The sequence below is a fragment of the Trichomonas vaginalis genome, chromosome II (assembly GCF_026262505.1).
Source record: "Trichomonas vaginalis G3 chromosome II, whole genome shotgun sequence".
Taxonomy (NCBI): domain Eukaryota; phylum Parabasalia; order Trichomonadida; family Trichomonadidae; genus Trichomonas; species Trichomonas vaginalis.
In genome coordinates this window covers 1,065,311-1,090,487 of record NC_067204.1, presented here as the reverse complement: position 1 = coordinate 1,090,487, position 25,177 = coordinate 1,065,311, and the positions used below count along the sequence as shown (strand labels likewise).

General features: G+C 29.8%; 8 protein-coding genes across 8 annotated transcripts, besides 5 other annotated features; 3 read left to right on the top strand and 5 right to left on the bottom strand.

The window, feature by feature from the left end:
• Window positions 1–2,161: 2,161 nt before the first annotated feature.
• Window positions 2,162–2,199: a mobile genetic element.
• Window positions 2,199–2,332: a mobile genetic element.
• Window positions 2,333–2,697: a mobile genetic element.
• A 1,059-nt stretch (window positions 2,698–3,756) lies between these two features.
• On the bottom strand, window positions 3,757–4,912 carry TVAGG3_0464380 (protein serine/threonine kinase protein; the record flags this gene model as incomplete). Its single annotated transcript, XM_001322081.1, has 1 exon — window positions 3,857–4,912. The coding sequence occupies one exon, from the start codon at window positions 4,910–4,912 to the stop codon at window positions 3,857–3,859; it is 1,056 nt and encodes a 351-aa protein (XP_001322116.1).
• A 2,811-nt stretch (window positions 4,913–7,723) lies between these two features.
• On the top strand, window positions 7,724–8,776 carry TVAGG3_0464370 (MAP kinase kinase protein; the record flags this gene model as incomplete). Its single annotated transcript, XM_001322082.1, has 1 exon — window positions 7,724–8,776. The coding sequence occupies one exon, from the start codon at window positions 7,724–7,726 to the stop codon at window positions 8,774–8,776; it is 1,053 nt and encodes a 350-aa protein (XP_001322117.1).
• A 58-nt stretch (window positions 8,777–8,834) lies between these two features.
• Window positions 8,835–9,380, bottom strand: TVAGG3_0464360 (protein serine/threonine kinase protein; the record flags this gene model as incomplete). The annotated part of the gene is made up of 1 exon (XM_001322083.1): window positions 8,895–9,359. The coding sequence occupies one exon, from the start codon at window positions 9,357–9,359 to the stop codon at window positions 8,895–8,897; it is 465 nt and encodes a 154-aa protein (XP_001322118.1).
• A 767-nt stretch (window positions 9,381–10,147) lies between these two features.
• TVAGG3_0464350 (protein serine/threonine kinase protein) lies at window positions 10,148–11,029 on the bottom strand (the record flags this gene model as incomplete). Its single annotated transcript, XM_001322084.1, has 1 exon — window positions 10,148–11,029. One exon carries the CDS (start codon window positions 11,027–11,029, stop codon window positions 10,148–10,150), a length of 882 nt encoding a protein of 293 aa, XP_001322119.1.
• A 1,811-nt stretch (window positions 11,030–12,840) lies between these two features.
• Window positions 12,841–16,101, top strand: TVAGG3_0464340 (regulation of ARF protein signal transduction; the record flags this gene model as incomplete). Its single annotated transcript, XM_001322085.1, has 1 exon — window positions 12,841–16,101. One exon carries the CDS (start codon window positions 12,841–12,843, stop codon window positions 16,099–16,101), a length of 3,261 nt encoding a protein of 1,086 aa, XP_001322120.1.
• A 194-nt stretch (window positions 16,102–16,295) lies between these two features.
• TVAGG3_0464330 (uncharacterized protein) lies at window positions 16,296–19,139 on the top strand (the record flags this gene model as incomplete). Its single annotated transcript, XM_001322086.1, has 1 exon — window positions 16,296–19,139. The coding sequence occupies one exon, from the start codon at window positions 16,296–16,298 to the stop codon at window positions 19,137–19,139; it is 2,844 nt and encodes a 947-aa protein (XP_001322121.1).
• An 87-nt stretch (window positions 19,140–19,226) lies between these two features.
• Window positions 19,227–20,201, bottom strand: TVAGG3_0464320 (protein serine/threonine kinase protein; the record flags this gene model as incomplete). Its single annotated transcript, XM_001322087.1, has 1 exon — window positions 19,268–19,942. One exon carries the CDS (start codon window positions 19,940–19,942, stop codon window positions 19,268–19,270), a length of 675 nt encoding a protein of 224 aa, XP_001322122.1.
• A 1,622-nt stretch (window positions 20,202–21,823) lies between these two features.
• Window positions 21,824–21,860: a mobile genetic element.
• A 1,176-nt stretch (window positions 21,861–23,036) lies between these two features.
• Window positions 23,037–23,074: a mobile genetic element.
• Window positions 23,075–23,206: 132 nt separating this feature from the next.
• Window positions 23,207–24,476, bottom strand: TVAGG3_0464290 (ubiquitin-like family; the record flags this gene model as incomplete). Its single annotated transcript, XM_001322088.1, has 1 exon — window positions 24,201–24,476. One exon carries the CDS (start codon window positions 24,474–24,476, stop codon window positions 24,201–24,203), a length of 276 nt encoding a protein of 91 aa, XP_001322123.1.
• Between the last annotated feature and the right edge of the window lie 701 nt (window positions 24,477–25,177).

Here is a 25,177-nt window from a genome sequence, read left to right as displayed (position 1 = left end):
CGTCAAATAAGTAAATGACACAATGGAAAAAACCTAAAACAAGTAGTCCTATTTCAAACCACATTTACTTACCAATAAAATTTCTTTGTTATGACACTTTCTCCGGTTTATAGGACCTCTCTCATATTCTATCTTGTCATATATAAACTCATAGTCATGTATGTCCTCTAACCATCTCATAACGGTTTCCAAACCACTTTTATCGGATGTAAAGTAAAAGCATGGATGGTTATGTAAAACGTCTAAAGTTTCTAAAGAGTCTCTCAAAGTCCAGTCTACTTGGTATTGAAAATCCCATGTGTTATAGAACGGCGGGTCCACTATAAAGAAAACATTTTCCTTGTCTTTATATTTTTCATACAACTCTGTCCAACGACATCTCACAAACTCTATACCCTCAATATATTTTTCTATGTTCTTTTTGAAAACCTTTGTATAGTTAAGATATAAAACTTTTGACATAAGTGTTTCAATGTCATGAACTCTTATAGAACCACTATATAATAGTCTAGCAGATATACTATCCCAGTCTATATATTCTGCTTTTTTCAAAACCTCTCTCACAATATTTTTCTTATCTAATGGTATACTTTCCATCTTACCTATAGGTATCTTTTCTTTTAACTCTTTCAATATTTTGTTAGTGTCTGGTATATGTTTGAGACGGTTCATATAGTTGTCGAAGTCATTGCATATAATCTTTGAGTCTGGGAATACGGTATGGCACAAATGGGACATATAGAAACTTCCACCGAACAAATCTACAAATGTTAGACCATTCGGTAGTTTCTTAAGTTCTCTCAATAGAATATCTTTACATCTACTCTTATTTCCAAAGAAGGGTAACGGTGGTTTTGTAAAATTCATTTATATATAATAATAAAAATGTTTTTTCCTGAAAAGTGACAGAAAAGTGACAAAACATGAAAACATATATAATTTGTGAAAAGCTCCTGGAAGACCCGTATATAAGAACTTCATTTATACTAAACATCTTCAGGGCTAGAGGGCGCAACGCGCCTGGAAGCCCCACTACCTTTTTTTTTTTTTTTTTTGATTTAATTATAATTAGGAAAAGTTAGTTTTGAGAGTACTTTTCATAGGCATATAGAATGAAATCTTCTGAAAAATAATATCACATAAACTCATATTATTTTCTAATATATAACTATTTTATATAAAAATCAAATTCAATGATCTTAAAAGCGAAGGATAAACCTCAAAATTTACGAATATAATGAGTGGGAATATAATGCTTATCTATCATAAAACCATATGAAATATCATTTTTTGCTTTACGCCTAATTTTTGACGACAATTAGCAAAAAATGTTAAATGTTAACACTCAGTCCATTTGAATATGAAAAATAAAATTGACTTTGATTAAATGTTTTTATTTATCATGCAATTCTTCTTGCGACCAAAGATTTGAATAAAAGTTCAAAAATAAGATAGCTTAAAAAATAATATACGGTAGTGTTTACTAATAGATGAATAGTATATAAATTCTATTAAAATGGATTTGATCCAAAAAAATATATAAAATTTGATCATAAATAAAATCGTTTTAAATTACTTCTTCATTTAAATTATAACAATTATTTTTGGTTTTATATTTTTTTGGATCAAATCCATTTTAATAGAATTTATATACTATTCATCTATTAGTAAACACTACCGTATATTACTTTTTAAGCTATCTTATTTTTTGAACTTTTATTCAAATCTTTGGTCGCAAGAAGAATTGCATGATAAATAAAAACATTTAATCAAAGTCAATTTTATTTTTCATATTCAAATGGACTGAGTGTTAACATTTAACATTTTTTGCTAATTGTCGTCAAAAATTAGGCGTAAAGCAAAAAATGATATTTCATATGGTTTTATGATAGATAAGCATTATATTCCCACTCATTATATTCGTAAATTTTGAGGTTTATCCTTCGCTTTTAAGATCATTGAATTTGATTTTTATATAAAATAGTTATATATTAGAAAATAATATGAGTTTATGTGATATTATTTTTCAGAAGATTTTGTGTTCTTCTTCAAAATTTTATTTTTTTTATTAAAAAGAATCTTTACAAAATATACATTTACTTTAATTAATATTTAAAAACGTGCTCTATCAAAAGTTCCAAAAATTCAATATTTTAGCTTTTCTGAGGTGTCACTTTTGATGAATTTCTGTTTACAACAAAATCTCACCGGAAAAATAACCTCAGTGTGATAAATTTATCACCGGAAAAATTTACAATAAGGTTAATACCGAAAATATCGAAAAATCAACATTTAAGGTTAATTTAAGAGTATGCACTTTTGTCACCTACTCTTATATTATATGTATAATGGAGAATAATTGCAAAGAAAGATAGCCGAATTTACTGGGTAGTTCTTGTGATGCGAAATAATTGCAAATTAACACCTAGTTTTAACAGCATCAATCTCTTTTTGCTCTCATTTAAATGCATTCGCACACTTTAATTTTGAAATATAAGAGTTTTGGAAATTATCAAATTTATCTGCTCAAATACTATAGATCTTCATAAGTGTTAATAGAATCATTAGCCTTACATATAGTGTTTAATATAATGATGCACATTATACTGGGATTCATTCCTTATTCATCTAGTTATTATAAGAATTACAACCCCATGAAAATTTAAAATTTTGTCAAAAATAGTGAATGTACCTTTTCCAAGATCCATAACTCATCATAAATTATTCAAAATATCCATGGCACGGCGGGCGCAAAAAGTGACAAAATAGAATACCTATGGTGGCAAGACAAAGGAAACATTTTTGTAAGGCAAACATTATATCAAATACCTTTACTTTGTAATAAGAAATATAATTATCACGAAATTACAAATAAATATTGTTTAATATAATTAATAGCAAAATTCTTTTTTATTATTTCCTTAAGACCTTACTTATTAAGTATACGTATAACAAGCTTGTACTGCATGTATTAGTTAATAGAACAAAAGAAAATGAGCTCAAATGAAAAAAATTTTCATGCTATTTTGGAAATATGCATATTCGAAGTATGAGAGTTGTAAACACTGAGAATTTTAAGCTTTGGTTGATGATAGTCTTTAATTTTTCTTGAAGTAGTAAATTATTTGATATGAAAATTTAATGGCCAGCATAATCAATCATGCGTTTCGTTTCTTGATTGAGAAACGATGATTGTGTGCTAATGAATTATTGCGTCTGACAGGTTATGATTATGGATACCTGAAATTAAGCTTTTATGGGAAACATCACCGAGCGCCATTTGGCGCCCCTAATGCTGTTTCTATCGGTATGATTAAGGAGCTTTCTTATGCACTTTCATCACTTGAACTTGAACGCTACAAGATATATGCCCCCCTCCCAATGGGAGGTGGGAGCAAAAATTGAAATGTTTACATTGATTTTTGAATACTTTACAAGCGCCCCTCCCAGTGGGCGCGGGCGCAAGTGATCGGGTCAAAAAAAATCATAAAAATATTCAAAATTGCGATTTTAATAGATGTTTAAGAAGTAAATTTATTAATAACGATATTTCATAGTACAAAATGTGTTCAATCTCTTCGTAAATCATTCAAAAAAATCAAAAGAATTTCCAAAATTCAATTTTTTTAGTAAAATTTATATCTTTTTCTATCATCTCCTCCCCACCAGTGGGAGCCACCGGAGGCGCGGGCGGCGCCGCTGGCGCCAAAAAAGTAGCGCCCATCGTGCCATGTATAATTAAAAATAAATGATTAATTAAAATAATACTATCAAACAGTTTACAACGAAATTTTTGATAACAACTAAAGAAATGAGGTCACCAAAAATGACCTGATATTACATCCGCGAAAGGGCTCTAGGAGGCAAAATGAGCCCAGAAGGGAAAGGTGAGAAAAAACTTGAACACTTCTTCCTCATAAGGATTAATTTTCTGCGCTTCTATCTTACGAATCTGCGTATTTGGCTTGAGTTGAGGAGCTTTGATTACTGGGAACTTGAGGTCCTTCTTGGATTTTGCACGAAGGAAAAATCTATGGTTTAAGATCTGTTCCATGTTGAATCTTTCTGTTGGGTTTATATTCATCATTCCTTGAAGTAAATCGACTAAATCTTCAGGTACTGATGAATCGTATTGTATGTAACTTTCTAAGGCTGATCTGGCAATTTCGTATTCGTTTGCCCCGCAAAAAGGAAGCTGTCCAAAGCAGGCTTGGTAAATGGAAACCCCAAGAGACCAGACATATTCTTTCACTGGGTCAATTGGAACATCATAGGAATCATCATCGCTATAGTCAGAATCTGCAAAAACTTCAGGAGCTTGATAAGCTGGTGTACCAAGAACACATTCTGCACTCTGGAAGGAATGGCCGATACCAAAGTCACTGATCTTGGCTGTTCCATCAGAAAATAATAAAATGTTTGCAGGTTTAATGTCTTTGTGAGCAAAACCATGCTCATGAAGATGTATTAGGCCAATAATTACTTGCTTGAAGACTGTAGCGATTTGATCTAAAGTAAGAATCTTTTCCGGAACACAGAACTGATCTAACGATCCACAATTAGCCCATTCAAGAACAATATATGCAGATCCATTTTCTTGGCAGTAAATTGCTTCATGAATGGATAAAATGTTCTCGTGGTGGAACTTGGCAAGATTCCGGACTTCACGCTCAAATTGTTCGTATGGACTAGCGCAGGTACGAAGGCCCAGAGATTTGAACTTTTTAACAGCATAGTACCGGCCTGTTTTTGTGTTAAGACTTAAATATATCTTAGAAGAGAAACCATTCCCGATTTGCTTAAGTAAAAGATATTCATCCACTTGAGTAAGACGTTTCTGCTGGCTTTTGCAATATATAACGGGTTGGAATTTTATTATATTGGGCAACGATTGACTTTTAGTATTATACATTATAAAAATGATATTGTCAAATTTCGTAAACTATTCAATAAAAATTGAATGAATTTTAAAATCTTATGTTGAAATATGTCATATAAATATGCACACATATCAATTTCTATGATAAAATAGAAAAATGAATTTACACGATAGATGCTGAATCTCAATATTTGTGACAAATTAGTTTTTTTGAGACAAATTGAATAGCATTCAAAAGAAATAATTTAGCGGAGATAAAGTGTTCACAATTAACAAATTAACATATTTGAAAATTGCCTTATGACGCAAATTTAAATAAATAAAATCTTAATTGAATAAAGATTAAATATAATAAATAGAGGTTGCTCTAAACCTTTATATTTAATACATTAATTTGTTGGATTAAAAAAAAGTTATATTTACAGATAATACATATTCAATATATATTTATTGTCTTACGATTATAATTGATTTCAAATTTATAATGATAAGTTTACATTTTTTATATCTAAAAATTATTTTGTTTAAGTAGTTAATATTAGATAAACATAAAATAATTACCCGCAAAATTTTGAGATCCTATCAAATATATAAAATGATTTTATTTTGGTTTAGTAAGAATGCATCAAATTGTATGGTTATAATAATAAAATATTATTTTGATATCATCATTCAAAATTTGAGCTATTTATTACAGATGTTCTCATTATCATTTATCATTTATAACTCAACTCAGACAATGAGATGTGAAACATTTTCTTCTTCACATTTGTAAATAATTTTTTATCTTCCACTCAAAATGTTCATTGATCTAATTAAAGATGATTTATTTATCTAAAAACTTGATATTCAATCAAGCCTTTTTATTTCAATTTTGAATCTGACGTAAATTTAATTGTGAATTTCGCTAATTGAATTTTATCAATTTTTTTATATTATTTTATCATTAAATCTCTTTTTAAATCCATTAGTGATAATACATAATTCAACAATTTTATATGATACCACTTCTCAAATTTTTAATTTCTCCAAAATTTCTACATGTCGATCATTTTAATTTAATGGTATAAATATACAATGATGACATTATAAAGATATATACACAAAACATTTTCAACCAAACATAAGAATTTATTCTTTCGCATTTTTCATTCTCACGTTTTTCGCCAATTAATTTAGGATATTTTATTTACACTTTTATCTTACTTGATTAAGCTTGGTGATTTCATCTCTATTGAACTTATTTATTTTTGAAATTTTATTTCACTTAAATTATATTAACATCAATCAGGTTAATTTAAATTGCAAATAAAAACAAATACAAAGTCTTATTATTCTTGGGATCAAAAAATAAAATGTTATAAAACAATTATCAATCAACTTTACAATAACACCTACTAAGATTAAACAAATCATATCCATTGACGATATCAAAATAAAAAAAGTTCCGCTTTATATTTGATGATCATTTAATTCTGCAAGATCTCCTATATTCTTTTCATGAAAATCGATGTCTTTTACGACAAATATTTCGTAAGCGTGGAAGAGTTGGAAAACTAATGAAACGAAAACATATGAAATAAATCTAAGCTGCCTGTATTGCTTATCTTTCATGAAGTAGTTTCCACATGTGATGGGATATTTACAATAGTTTCCTGCAGCTTGTAACGTGTCGTTATATCCACAACACAAAAGCGCACGCTCTATAAAGATTAAAGATGGATCAGCATTAAGATTTCCCCACGCATTTTCTAGTTTATTGATTGAGGAAGAAATTGAAAGAAATCCGTAAATAATTGCGAGAATTTGAACAAGTAATAAAAACACATAGTTTCCAATTAGGCAAAATCGAATGTATTGTGTTTTTAGAGCAAATACAAGAAATGATGTTGCGTAAAGTAAAGCGCTAAAAATAATTAATGCATGTAGAAAAGATTTACTGCTATATTTTGTATATGCTATTGCCGTAAGGATTATATACTTTTGTTCGTTGTAAAGGGCAACATTAAGAAGACCTATAGAAAATAATGTAGTTAAAAACAAAATTCTTTTTCCTTTCATTATTTTTCTCAAATATAAAAAGGTGTCATTCCATAATTATTTTTGGGACAAGAATCTTGAATGCTAGAGGCCTTATGCACAAGTAAATAATGATCGATGATCTTAATAACAAAATGATGAATAGATTTTCATTTTAAATTGTTTATTTGGTAAACAATCACAAATTTTAAACCTTCACTAAGAGAAGAGAATATACATGCCATTTCAGCTTTCAATAGGATAAAATACAAGATTCTAATTTACGATTTGACCCAAAACTAATTTTTAATCACTAAATGTTTTTTAGATAACTCACTATATGTAATTTAATCGAATTTATAAAGTTATTTTCGTACAATAGTATTTTTTTATGAAAAAACATTAATAGCACGTGAAGATTTATTAAACAAATGAGATGATTGTTATTTTTGATTCGTTAGAATTTTGAATAAGTTTATATCACCTCTAAGAAAAAATTGAATTTAGATTCTGATTTTTTACAATTATATCATTATTAATGCTTAAAATAAATTAAAATGATTTAATGAAAAATAAAATTCTGAAAATGGTAAGAAAGTTTGAATAGAGATATTTTAAATTAATCTTAAAATCTTGTGTTTCATAAATGACTTGATTAATACTCTACAAATAACAATACAGTAAATCTATTAGAAATAAAATTGAATTCATAGATAAAAAATGAAGGGTTTAACTACAAAATAATGAAACGAACCATATGTGAATACAAAAATATCGCTGATTTTAAAAAATCAAATTTTCTCGATTTTGTTTCTTTTTTTTTCAATGAACTCCGATGAAATTTCATTCCTGAAACAACATGGAATCATATATCTTCATACAATTGGTACTAAAACAGATACAACCGTATTTCTAGTCTCATCGAAACAGTATCAATCCAATTTTGCTTTAACAAAAATTCCAAAATCACGATTTGATCAACAAATGATTGATTTACTTATTTCCATTGATGATCCAAAAATGGTTCACATCTTTAAATACTATGAGTATAACAATTACATCTATTTACTCATGGAATTTTGCCCATTCGATCTTGAACGCCAAGTGAAAGGAATGGAAAAGAAAGTTGATATAACATTGAACAAGTACGTAACAGATGTCATTTATGCCGTTAAGTCTTTCCATGACAAGAGTCTTGCTCATTGTCACATTAAACCATCAAAATTCTTTATTGACAAATTTGGAAGGATTAAAATTGGAGACTTTCTTGATTCAATTATATGTGAGGAAGATAACGAAGATCTGAAAGTAGAAACAAAAAGATCAAAAATGTATCAGTCTCCTGAAATGATTAAGAACAAAAAATATAACCCTTTTGCTGCAGATATATGGGCTCTTGGCGTAACCATTTATAATATTTATACCAACAAATATCCTTTCCAAATTACCGATTCGGTTTCTCTTCAGACAAAGATCGAAACAGGGAATTTCTCAAAAGAAGAAATAGCAGATCATTATATTCTTGAAATCGTATCAAAATGTTTAATACCTGATCCTTCCAAAAGATTTACAATTGATCAGATACTTAATTTATCTTTCTTCAAGCCTAAACTTGAATGTTCTGATCAAAAGATACTTCTTCAAGGATTAAAATTCCCAAGTAGCAAATCAGTTCCAGCAAAGCAAAATTCGCTGACAAAACATAACTCCATATCTCCTACACCAAATTACGCTTCCCCTGTTTCCAATTCTCCAAAACGGTTGATTTTTACTCCGAAATGTATTTCTCCATCATGCAGAGGGAAACCAGATGCTAGATTTAATATGGTCACTAGATCTTCTATTAGGTTCTTCACACCTCCATTCATTAATTCATAATTTGTTTTTTTTTATTAAATATTCATTTTTTATGTTACTGAATTTGATTCTTTCTAGTTTAACAAGATTTTTATTCATAATTAGAGATATATTTCCGAAAGTAAAAAAATTAAAAAAATTAAATAAGATTTTCCTGGGATTTTGAAGGACCTTCAATCATTTGAAGCCTTGAACCTCTCAAGTTTCTAAATATTAGGAGAGAATGGTTAGCAAGATTTGATCTTTTTGGTCTCAGCTTTGGCTTGATTATGTTAACTCCGCTATGGCAGTTCATAAATGATGCTTCCATAACATCTATTCCAAATTGGAACTGTTGGAAGTATGGCATTTTTAGTAATTCATCGACAGTTGCTCTTTTATCTGGTTTGTATACCAAACAGCGTGATATAAGATTAGCAAGCAATCTGTCATCAATATATTCATCGCAGTAAACACCACGTTCAATTTTTTCAAGCAACATTTTTGGATCACTCGCAAAATACGGAAAACCTCCTGTAACAAGGTGATAAATAGTGACTCCAAGCGCCCATATATCTGCTTGCATTGGATTAAATTCTTTCTTATAAAAAATCTCAGGAGCCATAGATAATTTTGTCACTTTTCCAGACGACAATAATAATTTGTCACCTTTTTAGACGACAATAATAATTTTGTCACTTTTCCCAGACGACAATAAAACATCCTCATTTTTTTTAGTGCGAAATTATTTTGATAGTTTGATGAGTAAACATTATAAACTGAACCAAAAGCACCATTTGCAATGGGATTGATGTATTGAGTCCCTTGTGTGGCAAAGTAGGAAGTCTCCATATCATTCATTTGAAATTTTTGAAAAAACTTATTCAATTATTTTTTCAATAGTCATTAATAGTATAAATGTTTAAAAATATAGTTTTAAATAAAAAACATACAACAAAGATTTTCAGAGTTACATGCAAAAAATTATTGAATAGATAATTGTAAAAAAATGAAACAAAGATTTGTTTTTATATCCTTTATTATTATGCAAAATTAGTCTTGTTTAAAAAAAAGATGAAAAGGTACATAATTCAATTTTGGCTAATTCAAAAAATATTATTATTGTTTCTTCTCAAAAACTTATACTGTGCAAATATATCATAGCATTTTTTTCTTTACTATTCAAAATTTCACATGTATCTGTAACATAGGGATTTATTTACATTTTTAAATTTCTTTTCCTCCTTAACTTCAAGACTTTATTACTACGATTTTATAATTTTTTTCAATTGATTTATTTCTATGAACTCACAAACACAAAATTTTTACTAAAAATAAAGGAATCCTATCTCAAAATATACAACATGCATTTATATCGCAAAACTAATATTTAAAACGAACACAAAAATGTAATTAAAGCTTGAAATTTTGTTCAGATTTGGATGGCGCGTTAACTAACCTTAGCCTTGATCCACGATACATTTGATAGATGTTCTGATTTGCAAGAGGAATAGTAACTTTTTTCATTGGAATCTTTGCCCTTACGAAGACTTGATGACTTCTTGTGTAAACATCATTTGTAGTCAATGGAAGATTCTCCTCTGAATAAGAGTCCTCTTTCTGAAAATAGGGAAGTTCAAGCAATTGATTTATCGTCAATCTCTCATATGGATTAATTTTCAGACAGGAAGAAATAACTTTGCATAGATTTTTATCATCTATACAATCATCAGAGTATACCCCACTCTGTATTTTTTCAAATAAAATTTCTGGATCTTTTGAATAAAACGGATATAAGTGGGTTGCCATGAAATAGATAGTTACTCCAACCGCCCAAATATCAGATTTCATCGGGTTGTACTGATTTTCTGTGAATATTTCTGGTGCCATAAAAAGTTCCGTTCCTTCGAGTAGTGATGATAGTGGCTTATCTTTATACATTTTTGATAATCCAAAGTCACCAATTTTAATTCTGTTGTATTTGTCAATAAAAAAGTTACTTGGCTTTATATAAGAATGGGCAATACATCTATCATGACATGCCTTAACTGCTTCTAACACTGCTGACACATATGAATAAAGTTCGGAACTTTCAATTTGCCTTCGGCTTTTCATAAGTTTATTCAGATCGTTTGGACAATATTCCATCAACATGTAAACGCAACCATCAAACCTGTAGTACCTGTATAATGAAACTATTTTAGGATGATCAATTGCAATTAGACAATCAATCTCAGATTGATTAAAAAATTCTTCGGGAATCTTTTTTAAGGCAAAATTCGAACCATATTGCATTAAATAAACAAGATACACTTCACCAAAGCCTCCTCGCGCTATTAAATCTTGAAAATAAATCCCTTTTTCTTTGAAATACATCACTTCGCCCTCATTCATTTGTTCTTTGAAATATGAAAATAAAAATCAAATTGAATAATTCTATCAAATTTAAAATATTGAAAAATAACAATCAATAGATGCTGTGATATAAATGAAAATTTGACCAAAAGCATTAGCTAAAATTTTGTACATTCAATAATGTAAAATCGATAGTATTCAATTATCAAATTTGATTTTAATCTAAAATCAAACAAAATAGTGAATACAAGATTTATGACTAAATATATTGTCAGAAATTTGGGCCTCAAATAATTCAATGTACAACAATTTCAAATAACTTTATTTTCAAATAAATTATAATTGAATTATACTTAAATTTCTAACTTTAAATCAACAATTTGTTTAATTGAATAACCTAATTTTGTATAAAACTGTTCTTCATAAATGGTCGGCAGTAATATTTAAGAGGATGTTTTATTGTCGTCTGGAAAAAGTGACAAAATTATTATTGTCGTCTAAAAAGGTGACAAATTGTTATTGTCGTCTGGAAAAGTGACAAAATTATCATTGTCGTCTAAAAAATAGATTTTTCAAGCATGTTTCGGTACCTAAATAAAGGAAGAACATCAATTCCATCTATGTATATAGTATGCAAACACGCATGATATATGGAGTAGCTCTTTATCTGGCTAAAAATCCTATTATTTGAGAATTCGCATTGTCGTCTAAAACCGCCAGACGACAATAATAATACCCCAATATTTAAAATAATTCGAAAATTTATATTCTACATAACCAATATAACACTTTTATTTTGAATAATAATTATCGAGATTGATCGAAGTCTTCAAAAAATAATGGTCTAATTACGGTCGTTTTTTTATTACTATTTTACTGGAATACCATTAAGTAATATAACAATCTCTAGACAAGATATAATAATTTTCTTATAAACTTTCTGAATTTCCCCTTTAATTGTATATAAAGATTTGCTTTTGTCGATCCGTGATAGTTATATCTTATTGACATTTTTATTTTCAACACATTCTTCAATCTCAGCTAATAACAATCGTATTCATTGTTTTTATTAAAGAACTCCTGTTTGATATTGTATGTTGTTATGATTTTTCCAAAAACTACTTTCGTTTCCCAAAAAAAGAACAAGAAATCGAACCCCAACCAATCAATTCTTTGGACTTCTAGCTATTATCAACATATATCACATCCACAATATTGCAATAATACATATGAGTGCACACAATATTCTATGTTTAACAATGAGATATAAAACTTATTATTTAATTTAGTTTACCTACGATTTACAGCCTGCCAATAGAATACTTGACTGAGAAGAGCTATAAAATGATTTGTATAGACTTTCTTTTTAACATTCGATTCAACTTGAGGAAACCATACACAGAGTAAACAAGAGAATACATACACTGAACTTATAAATCTTGAGCCAATGTATTTAATTTGACACTCGAGTGTCAAAAAATCTCATTTTAGATGGGGGCGATACCAAAAACAACCAGATTTCCCATTTTTTGAGGGAAATAACCGTTTTTTAGCATTACATGTAAAAGATGGATAGTTTATCATAGGCGTCTTATGAAATTGTTAAAACAGATTCAACTTCACACATGTATACTATATCTAGGATAAGCTCATCTATGTTTTTTTGATAGAATTCTATCGTTACATTTTGCCAAAGAATATTTCCCCATTTGAATTTTTTTTTTATTGTGTGAAAATTTTATTTTATATCAATGAGTAATATTTCATCATTATTTCATACAATTCGAGGTTATTTAGATCAAATCGAAGAAATTAGTAAAAACATACAAGATCAGAATCTCACCATCGAAATAAATGACGCAAAGTCCTTTTTAAATGAACAAATCACATCCCCAGGTTTGGAAGCAATAGCAATGCCATTTTTTACTGCATTCGCTCGAGATCCCAACAATAGTGCTAGCACCACAATAGACTTTATTTCCTCCATTTTCCACTTTGCAGAACCACAATTACATCCAACAGAGAAGTTATTAAGATCTTCTCTTGATGTTATTACTGAGATAGCTAAAGTGAACTCAGAAGACACAAAACTAAAAGCCTGCAAGTCATTAACAGCTATAATTCAGTCGCTATCTGGCTCTTTGTTTTTACACGGTGATAATTTATATAACTATTACAATGCGATATTAACATTGTTCGATTCTGTCGAACGAAATTCCAGATCTAGTGAAGTTATCGAGATGACTCTTCATGAAACAATGAGAATTGTAATTGGATGTTACGATACAATAGCATTCAGACCTCATTTCATTACAGTGGAAGAATTGAGTCAATTTTCAATTAATCAAATTTCATTATATTCTCTTTTCAGTTTATCAATTATTCCGCATTCTCAACATCTTGCCACAATACATGATGTTGACATGACAGTTGCAATTAAATATTTATCAATTTTGGAAAATAAATTTTCGAAAAATACAAAAATTTTGATCTTAAAGACATTATACGGAATATTACGAAGCAGATCACCGTTCTTTACAAAACCATTCTTCCCTGATGTCTTGAAACTGTATGTTTTACCGATTATTTTGCATTTTGTCAAAGAATATGAATTTGATGATATTGATGTTGTTTCTGATCTTATTCTCACAACATGGAGCATCTACACACCAATATTTGAAGAGAGTTTGTTCAAAATTTTCAATGATGGGATCATTCCCATGCTTAAATCAAAGAACAATGAGGAGATATCGCATGCCTGTGCAATTGTACAACACATTGCAACAAATTCATGTGCGGTTTTCGTTGATCTTTTCTCTAGATTTGATTTAAACTCGAAATATTCCAATGTATTTGGAAAAACTCTGAGTACGTTGATATCTATAATAGATAGCGAATCATCCACATACGGAATTTCAGCTTTAGCTGCTGTAGTTGAAGGACTATTTAATTTTTACATTGGGCCAAGGTTCCACTCGCAGAATGATATCAAGGAAAATGAAGAAGAAGGACTAAGCATATTCAAAAACAATCCACAACAAGGATTGGAGTACTATATTCAGAATAAGTTTGTCAAAGATGATAAAAAGGAAATTGGAAACTTCATATTCAATAGGAACGATTTAGACAAGCAGAGTGTGACAACAATATTGGAGAGTGATGCTTATTCAGAGTGCTTAGATGAATTTTTAGAAAATAATTTCAAATTAGAAAAATTTTCTGATATATTGCTGAACATCCTGAAAAGATTAATCATTCCTGACGATTTAACGCACATTGATAACATTCTGACACATTTCACTCAAAAATTTTATCGTTCACACCCATCAGTTTACGAAACCGCCGAAGATGTTTACAATATGATTTTTGCATCGATTATATGCTATGCAAACACTCATTATTCAGATCATACTGATTTTAGCTTTGAAGAATTTTTGAGGATTTGTGGGAAAAATACTCAAAATTTGGGTGAAATTTTTGAGACGATCAAAAATACAAATATTGAGTTAACATTTTCACATCAGGAGAAGTACTTCACTAGGGATCAGACACAATATTTATTCCAGCAGAATGCAAAAAGCTCTTCCACTTGCCAAGACAAAGAAACTGTTGACAAAATGCTTAAAGATTCAGATTTATTAGACATTTATTCAACAGCCGCAAATATTTTCCAGAAAGAGAATGACTACCAGAAGTACATCAATAGTCTTAGATGTTTGGCCGCCGCTTTCAAGCTCTCAGCACAATTATACCGAAATGAAGTTTGCGAAATCATCTTTGAAGCAATGGCTAAGTTCAGCAATCAGCTAAAGTCCACAGAGAAAGGTCGCGACTGCTCATCCTTCTTTACCAAGATGATTTCGGAAATTCCTCTTTCGTTGCAGTTCCTTTGGCCAAAAGTCATACGACAGATCGCCGATGAATTTATTTTCAACGGCGCTGAAGATGTCTACGCCTCCACACAGTTTATCGACAACGACTCTCTGATAGATTTTGTCAAATCTCAGTCCACTCTTGCCTGCGAGCAACTGAAAGAGGAGAAAGCCTCTGTTACACGCATGGTCAGACGCATGGCCGATGTTTTGTGCTACAACGTCAATAGACCACGATACATTTGGACAAAAGTCTGGAATGAAGTCTCTTCATTCTACATCTCCAGCCAGTGCTGCGACATCTGCTACCTCGTGTCCAGCATCATCCAGCAGATTTTCCTCACATACATCAAAGGCCACAGGATAGAACAAGCTGATTTCAACGACCAGGAGAAAATTCTGAATCAACTTCTTTCCCTCTTCAGACTTAACAGAGAAGACAGCAAATTCAGTAGAAGAGTCGTCGAAGACATAGGCTTTGTCATCAAGGAAAGCAAAGGAAAGATGAGAAGTGGTTGGTCACCAATTTTCTCACTCCTCCTTGAGAGCTGCAATGAATTCAAGAAAGAAGTTGTAGTTGTTTTGGAAGATTTGGTTTCGGAATTCGACAGAAATAGTAACAAATACTGCGTTCAATACGCGGGTTGCCTGTCAAGTGTCTGCTTGGTGGCTGAACTCCAGGACGTGCTACACTTAGTGCCTTTCTTCTCGGTTGTAATATCTCTTTGCCCAGAGGAGAATCCCATAGCGTGGAAGTCAATATTTAACTTGTTACTCGCTCTATGCAAGAGATCTGATGACGTATGTGAAATTGCAGCAGAATTGGCAATTGAAAACGCTCTAAAGTACTCATTAGCACACTCTAACAAGAATGATGAAGTTTGGAGGTATTTACTAGAGGTGGGATTCTCAACAGCAGTGAATTCGGCTAAAAAGAAGGAATTGAAAAGAAAATTGGCCGGTGAAGTTGTTTCACTTTTGTTTGGCGAAAAAGGTGACATCAGTCAGGAAGAAATTTCTCTATTTTTAGAGTCGATTTACGGAGAAATAACAATTGCTGAGTGCATTGAAGAGGCAAAGAAAAGAGGAGCTAAGGAAGAGATAATAGAGATATTAAATAAGGTTAGGAACTGTAAATAAATGATTTTTTTTAAAAAAATGAAGTTACTTATATAAGCTGTGTTAACACTATAGTTCATATGGTTTTATTCTTTTGTTAACAAATATTAGAATGATGATGATAAAAAAAAATTGAATATGATTTATTAATATTAATAATCAAAATATATTGATTAAAATATTTTTTTATGGTTGTTTACATAATTTTTTTTGAGATGTCTAGTGCTCAAAACAGTAGTAGAAGGACTACTAGAGCCGGATCTCAAACATCACGTAGTTATACATGTTCTAGTGCTAGAAATTTAACACGTCAATATGATAATTCTCCACGAATTCGCTTTGAATATAAAGAAGATCCAGATTTTAGACAGACGAGGAAGAATTTAATGTCAGCGAAAAACTTCGATGGATATGATACCCAAAATCTAGTATCATTCTATTGGAAACTTCGTGATCACGCTTATTATTGTGCACTTCGTGCTAGATACAATGATGCAACTGAAGCAGAACGTCTTCTTAAGTACTTAAAAGCGGAGTTAGACTTACGAGGCCAGCCGGTTGCTGAACCAAAACAAAAATCTTATGTTGCAGAGATGATTAAAGAAGTTAGTGACGAATACGAAAAGAAGCTACATAAATTCGATCATGAAACAAAGCAGCGAATTCAGAAAATTGACGAAAAACATAAAGAAGAGCAAGAAAATTTCAATAAATCTTGGAAGTCCGACAAATTGCGTCCTTTCATGATACCTTCAGTCAAACTCCGCAACATGAAGATACAAGAGAAGAGCCTTAACAGCAGCGGGGAATACGCAAAAGCCAAAGAAATCCACAAAGAAATAAAAATTTTAGAGCAAGAAGAGCACAAAAAGGCTCAGGAAGACGCAAACAAGCAATACAACGACGAAGTGCAAAAACTTGTGCAAAAACAGGCAGAAGAAAAGGCAGAAATCCTAAAAAGAAGAGATTACAAAAGAAAATTAATTCTATCAGAATTAGAGCAACAGAAAAGAGAAATAAAGGCACATGGAACAAGAAATATCCCAAGTGCCCAGGAAAAGAGAAAACAAGCTCAAAATTCTCATTTTTCTAATGATTTTGAACCATCAAAGTCAAAAATCACAAGAGAAGCTGAAAAGCGATCAAAACATCTACTCCCCCCAATAAGACCTCCAATGGTTAACCCTGTAGACTGGAACTCCAACCAAGAAAGCGACTATTCCGAAGATGGCGACATATGCGTTCCAAAACAAAAGAAAGTCAAAAGAATCAGATCTAATTCTCAAAGGATTGCGCATATACCAAGCAATCTACTCCCGGAAAAGAAGAAAAAAGAAATTTTCTCAAAATCATTAAAATTTAACAACGATTCAAGTTCAAATTCTTATAACGACAGCGATTTGTACCAAGGCAAAAGCCAAATGGACAGTTCCAGAGATGAAATCAGCTCGTCTACTTCAATTGAGTCAGATATTCCTCAGATAACGTGTTCTAAGATTGATGCTGCATCAACTGTTGCGTGGGAAGCTCATTGGGAATCAAGTTCTGACAATTTGCTATCAAATGAAGAAAATCTAAATCAAAATTCCACTAAAAATCAATATTCAAGCTCTATTCCAGTAAAAAATCAAGTAACTCAGAATGCTTCTGATTCAAAAATGCAACAAAATTTTTCCATTCAATTACATCAAACAGACCCTTCTCAAATTTCAATAGAAAAAGAATCGGAAAAAATATCACATAAAAGTGAAATTTTGGTAGATTTACCAAATAATTCAGACTCCCAACAGCTCGGATTTGTTGTTCACAAGGCTTCTTCCATTTACAGTCCGAGATCTGACCAAAATTTGGAGTTTCAGAGTCCTTCCAAAGGACTGATGAGAATATCAGAACTAAATAGTTCATCGAAAGACAGTGTCAAACAATTCCAAGCAATCCAAGACAAAATTTCAACAATTGAAATGATTAATGACTCTGATCCTGAAAATAAGACACTTCCAATATCAGATATACTTTTCCAGTCCAAGTCAAGCATAGTGAACAACAATACATCTATTGATATCCAAAATGAAATAAATAAAATGCTGAACGATGACCAAAACGATTCCCCATCATCAAATATGAGTGAAGTAGTTAATAACCAGCAAGATTCAATTCAGGAAATTACAAATTTGCTAATTTTAGATAAAAATAACATTATATCCGAAATATCGGAAGAAGAAAGCACTGAAGATACACCTTTTGGTACAGAAATGATCTTGTCACCTCAAAAAGAACGTATTGTGTTAAATACTGAAGAAAATTTGAATTTTGAAAGGGAATATTCTTCAAAATCAGAAAATTCCGAAACAATTCACTCAAACATCCCATTTTCACATGACCAGATCAAAGATCCAGTAGTTTTACGGTCAAATAACCAAGTTCTTCCAATAATTGAAGCCAAAAGTCAACAAAGTGATCCAAATATAATAGAACTTTCAAAGAAACTTGAATCCTTCATCAAAACTTTGGATAATAAAGAACAAAACCCAGAAATAGTCGAAATTCCACCCCCAAGCAAATCTACAACAGTTATTATAACGAAACAAGTTCCGATACAGAAAAGGCTTTCTTTTAACAGCCAAGTTCTCGCTGACGAAAAACCTTCTCTCAAAATTTCAGATGTCACTTTTTATTCCGGAAATTTTGACATTTTCAAAGAAAAATCTGAGGAAGAAGAGGAAGAAGAATCAACCAGAGCACTGACCATTGGAGGTACATTTGCCCAGACAGCACCAGATCCCGTCGAACCTGTCGTAATTGACATTGGGGGAGAATATGAAGAAGAATATGAGGAAGAAGAGCAGATTCATGAGAATACAAATGAAAATACAAAGGCCAAATACGTAATACAATACAACCAGAGGACTCCCTACTTCATTTTCGCCCCAAATAATGATATTGTTTACGTAGATCCTCAAACAGCTCGAATTTCAGCACGATCAATTCATGTAACACCAAATCAATCACTACAAATGGAAAAGAGATTTGGTCCAAATTCAACAAGATATTATGATTGATTTCAATTTTTATGTTTCTTATTTATTGTTTGTAAATATTAGTTTGTCATACATTGTTATATATCTTATTTCTAATAAAAAAACATGGTAAAATTTTACAATAAAATAAAAAATATGATCAGAAACAATTATATCTTAACAGATCTACGCCTTGGTCTCACGATTCTATTTGCAGTCAAAGTGAGTGTTGAACTGCTTTGTTTTGGCTTATGAGCTATTGCAGTTAGATTTATTAGTGTCTTTGGCTTTGTTGGAGCTATACATCTCCTATCGACGAATATTGGCATTTCGAGTAATTCATCAGCCGTAGGACGGTTTTCAGGGCATAAAGAGATACATCTGTCAATAACACTCTCTAATTCTGGAATACCAATAAGATTTACCAATGTATTGCCATTTTGTATGTTATTTATTATTTCTTCTCTATGAATGCCTTTCCATGGGTAATGGCCAGTTAATGTATAGAATAAGGTTACACCAAATGAATAAATATCTGCTTTGAATCTATCGTATGCTTTTTTATCAATGATTTCAATTGCCATGAAAGGAAAAGATCCGCGGAAGTGCTGACTGAGACCTTCTGGATCATCTGAAAAGTCGGACATACCAAAATCGCATATCTTGATTCGACCATATGCATCTATGAGGATATTAGAGGTTTTGATATCTCCATGAGAAATCCCGTTGGCATGACAGAGACTTAGACCTATAAGGATTTCACGAGCATATTGTATAGCTAAATTCGGATCTAATCGCCCTTCTTTCTTGATTTTGCTTTGCAAAGTTTCAGGACAATATTCCATTAATAAATAAGTAACGTTTTTCACAATTTGAAAACCATATAGCCTAATTACATATGGACAATCAAATTTGATTAGGGATGAAACTTCATTGTAATCAAATTTTCGATTATTTATTACTTTTAATGCAAAATTTTGATTATATTGAGTTGAATAAACAAGATGGACGGATCCAAAGCTTCCATAATCAATTGAACTAACATATTGAAGAAGATTTTCTTTTAAATAGCTGGGGTCAATATGGATGTTTGGTGGACACATTAATCTTTTTTTTTTCTAAATGAACGATAAAATAAGTTAATTAATTTTGAGCATTTATTATTAGAATATTTGCAACAAAGCATAGAAATTTGTAAAATATAAAATTTTCATATTTTGAAAATCAAATTGAAAATTTCTTTAAAGTTGCTATAAACTAATATATCCATATCGAAAATTTATGGTTTGATTTTCAATTATGCTTGCAAAAATCAATTCAATGATCTTATTGAATTCTATAATAAAAGAAAAATTCAGTTCTACGTAGTTACATGTAGTACTAATATAATTCTATTAATTCTAAGTCAAAAAAAATTATATTTGGTCGGACAATTATTCACAATTTTTACATTTGATTTTTTTTAAAATTTGATTCTTAATGAGATATCTCATAATATTCTATACATGGCACGGTGGGCGCAAAAAGTGACAAAATAGAATACCTATGGTGGCAAGACAAAGGAAACATTTTTGTAAGGCAAACATTATATCAAATACCTTTACTTTGTAATAAGAAATATAATTATCACGAAATTACAAATAAATATTGTTTAATATAATTAATAGCAAAATTCTTTTTTATTATTTCCCTTAAGACCTTACTTATTAAGTATACGTATAACAAGCTTGTACTGCATGTATTAGTTAATAGAACAAAAGAAAATGAGCTCAAATGAAAAAAAATTTTCATGCTATTTTGGAAATATGCATATTCGAAGTATGAGAGTTGTAAACACTGAGAATTTTAAGCTTTGGTTGATGATAGTCTTTAATTTTTCTTGAAGTAGTAAATTATTTGATATGAAAATTTAATGGCCAGCATAATCAATCGTGCGTTTCGTTTCTTGATTGAGAAACGATGATTGTGTGCTAATGAATTATTGCGTCTGACAGGTTATGATTATGGATACCTGAAATTAAGCTTTTATGGGAAACATCACCGAGCGCCATTTGGCGCCCCTAATGCTGTTTCTATCGGTATGATTAAGGAGCTTTCTTATGCACTTTCATCACTTGAACTTGAACGCTACAAGATATATGCCCCCTCCCAATGGGAGGTGGGAGCAAAAATTGAAATATTTACATTGATTTTTGAATACTTTACATGCGCCCCTCCCAGTGGGCGCGGGCGCAAGTGATCGGGTCAAAAAAAATCATAAAAATATTCAAAATTGCGATTTTAATAGATGTTTAAGAAGCAAATTTATTAATAACGATATTTCATAGTACAAAATGTGTTCAATCTCTTCGTAAATCATTCAAAAAAAATCAAAAGAATTTCCAAAATTCAATTTTTTTAGTAAAATTTATATCTTTTTCTATCGTCTCCTCCCCACCAGTGGGAGCCACTGGAGGCGCGGGCGGTGCCGCTGGCGCCAAAAAAGTAGCGCCCATCGTGCCATGTATATAATATTCAATTTGGATTATTTTTTTTCTTATTATTATTATTAAAAGTTTTGACCGTTAAAATGTAAATTAGTGACAAATAGTTTTCATGATGACTGTTAAGCTCAAATTTAAAATAAATGTTGAAATCTATAACTGTAATTAAAATGTTCAAATGTATTTATCTCTGAGATCTTTATATTCTTTTAAACAATAAATAAAGAGAACATATTAATTCTGTAATAAACAGAAATTCATCAAAAGTGGCAGCTCTCAATTTTTTGACATTTGTAAATTCTAAATTGAATGAGAAAAATGAAATAATACTAAGCATAATACAATATTCTAGATTTAATTATAATTAGGAAAAAGTTAGTTTTGAGAGTACTTTTCATAGGCATATAGAATGAAATCTTCTGAAAAATAATATCACATAAACTCATATTATTTTCTAATATATAACTATTTTATATAAAAATCAAATTCAATGATCTTAAAAGCGAAGGATAAACCACAAAATTTACGAATATAATGAGTGGGAATATAATGCTTATCTATCATAAAACCATATGAAATATCAATTTTTGCTTTACGCCTAATTTTTGACGACAATTAGCAAAAAATGTTAAATGTTAACACTCAGTCCATTTGAATATGAAAAATAAAATTGACTTTGATTAAATGTTTTTATTTATCATGCAATTCTTCTTGCGACCAAAGATTTGAATAAAACTTCAAAAAATAAGATAGCTTAAAAAATAATATACGGTAGTGTTTACTAATAGATGAATAGTATATAAATTCTATTAAAATGGATTTGATCCAAAAAAATATAAAACCAAAAATAATTGTTATAATTTAAATGAAGAAGTAATTTAAAACGATTTTATTTATGATCAAATTTTATATATTTTTTTGGATCAAATCCATTTTAATAGAATTTATATACTATTCATCTATTAGTAAACACTACCGTATATTATTTTTAAGCTATCTTATTTTTTGAAGTTTTATTCAAATCTTTGGTCGCAAGAAGAATTGCATGATAAATAAAAACATTTAATCAAAGTCAATTTTATTTTTCATATTCAAATGGACTGAGTGTTAACATTTAACATTTTTTGCTAATTGTCGTCAAAAATTAGGCGTAAAGCAAAAATTGATATTTCATATGGTTTTATGATAGATAAGCATTATATTCCCACTCATTATATTCGTAAATTTTGTGGTTTATCCTTCGCTTTTAAGATCATTGAATTTGATTTTTATAAAAATAGTTATATATTAGAAAATAATATGAGTTTATGTGATATTATTTTTCAGAAGATTTTGTGTTCTTCTTCAAAATTTTATTTTTTTATTAAAAAGAATCTTTACAAAATATACATTTACTTTAATTAATATTTAAAAACGTGCTCTATCAAAAGTTCCAAAAATTCAATATTTTAGCTTTTCTGAGGTGTCACTTTTGATGAATTTCTGTTTACAACAATTCATTTCACTAATCTGGTTTAGGAATTCATTCATGAATAAATAAAAATTTTAGATTTTAATTTCAACCGAAATATTCTTGCACATATAAACTACAAACCATTCTATAAGATATTGTATGCATTATTAATCATTAACTCAATATTATAATATTATCGATCACCAAAGGTGTTTCTTTTAGATATAACTTGCTATCTAAATTTATATCATAATGTAATTTGTTAGTATGATAAAACTTGTTTTAATAATTTATTCTATCTAAAAAAAAGGTAACTTGTTGGTAACAATAGATATTATTCATTTCTATAGATTTGTACATCACATGCATTCAAATATACACAATTTCGTATGTAATTATTTGATATTTTTCAAGAATTTCAATGAGGAATATAACGATTTTAATAAAACCAAATTGATATATGAACAAGAAAAAACGTGAACATTCATTAACTTAATGTTTTTTGACCATTTGAAATATCTTGTTGTTTTCATGTGAACAATAATACTATTTGATTTACTTTAATCTAAAATCTACAAACTAATGTGAACAATGATACAAGACATATGTAGTGGAATCGAGCGCAACAGATTGAAATTTTATCTTATCGAAGAATAGCAAAAAAATTAGCATTTTCTATTTGCACTCAAAAATTAAAGTTGGATTAATCAAGTTACACAAGGATAAGAAAAGTGATATTGAAAAATCAAAAGCAATAACTAAAAACAAACAAATAATATTTAAATAATACAAACATATACATACCACACCATCAAGGTGTTATACAAATTAATCTTCTGTGACTTCAGCTTCAGGAGTCTTAAGATGTGTGAAAGGTTCTGATGGGAAAGGAACGAGATTATGACGAGTAGGAGAAATGTCTGACCAAAATGCTGGTAAAGGGGCAGAACTTGGTTTACTATACCTAGTCCTGATTGGAATAAAGGTCTGGGAAGGTTTTGGCTCAGGAACTTCATTATCTTCCTGATATGAATTAAGAAGCCGACGGAAAAACGAAGGCTTATTTTCAAGTTTATATAATTGAATATCTCTAATTCTTCCTGCTTCTTCAGAAATATTAGGATCTATAACTGATGAAATGCGCTCGCGAAAGATATCTTCGTCTTTTCAGATATTTTCGAGAGGTTGTGGAATTGTATTGATATCTTGTGTTTTTGGAACTATAACTAGGACATCTTCCTGCTTAAGTCCGTAAAATTTAAAGTTGTGAGAGCGATGAAGTAATTCACCATTGTATAAAAGTTCTACGTGATGATCTTTGATAAATTTTTTAACATCGTGACTAGTTGCTGTTTCTAAAACGTTGACTTTAAGCACCCATTTACCAGGGTAGTAAATATTTATAAGAATTTTGTTGATTGGAGATATGGAGGACTCTGCCATTTAACAATAATGAATTCAGAACTTTATTCTTAGCACATTGAATTTATTATTCACAAACATTTGAATTCATTAATACAAATTGTGAGAACATTAATTCAATGTGATTTTTCATCATGAATTTAACACTGAGATATGCATTTATTTCATCATTAAGTTCACAATTTTTTTTGAAAGAACACGCAATGATCAAAACAAATAATCTTCACAAAAACAAAACGCAATTCACAAACCAATAATTCGATAAATTCTTGATATTTAAGCATGATGTAGTATGAATAGATTAATAGCAATAATTTTCATGATTTTGCTTCACAAAAATTGCAAATCGATATTAATACTGGCATATTAATACACAATATTTATTCGATAATCAAACAAAAATCGAATTTTTCAATACTCTAATTTTTGTATGTATCGATTTTTGTAAATCAAAAAATAAACATATCGAAATTACATTCTTCTTTAATTCAAATCGGACATTATTCGAAATTCATTGATAAGATAGGCATATAGAAGATATTCTTCATTTCATATTTTTTTTTCAACAAATATCAAATTTCCCAATTCTTTATTTTCAATCTAAAAATAAACATTGTTTAACAGCTACGACTTATGATATCAACTTTCAATATCATTATAACAAAATTATCTCCTTAATTTTGATTTTTTATCCATGTTATTCAGGCCTCAATGAGATAATT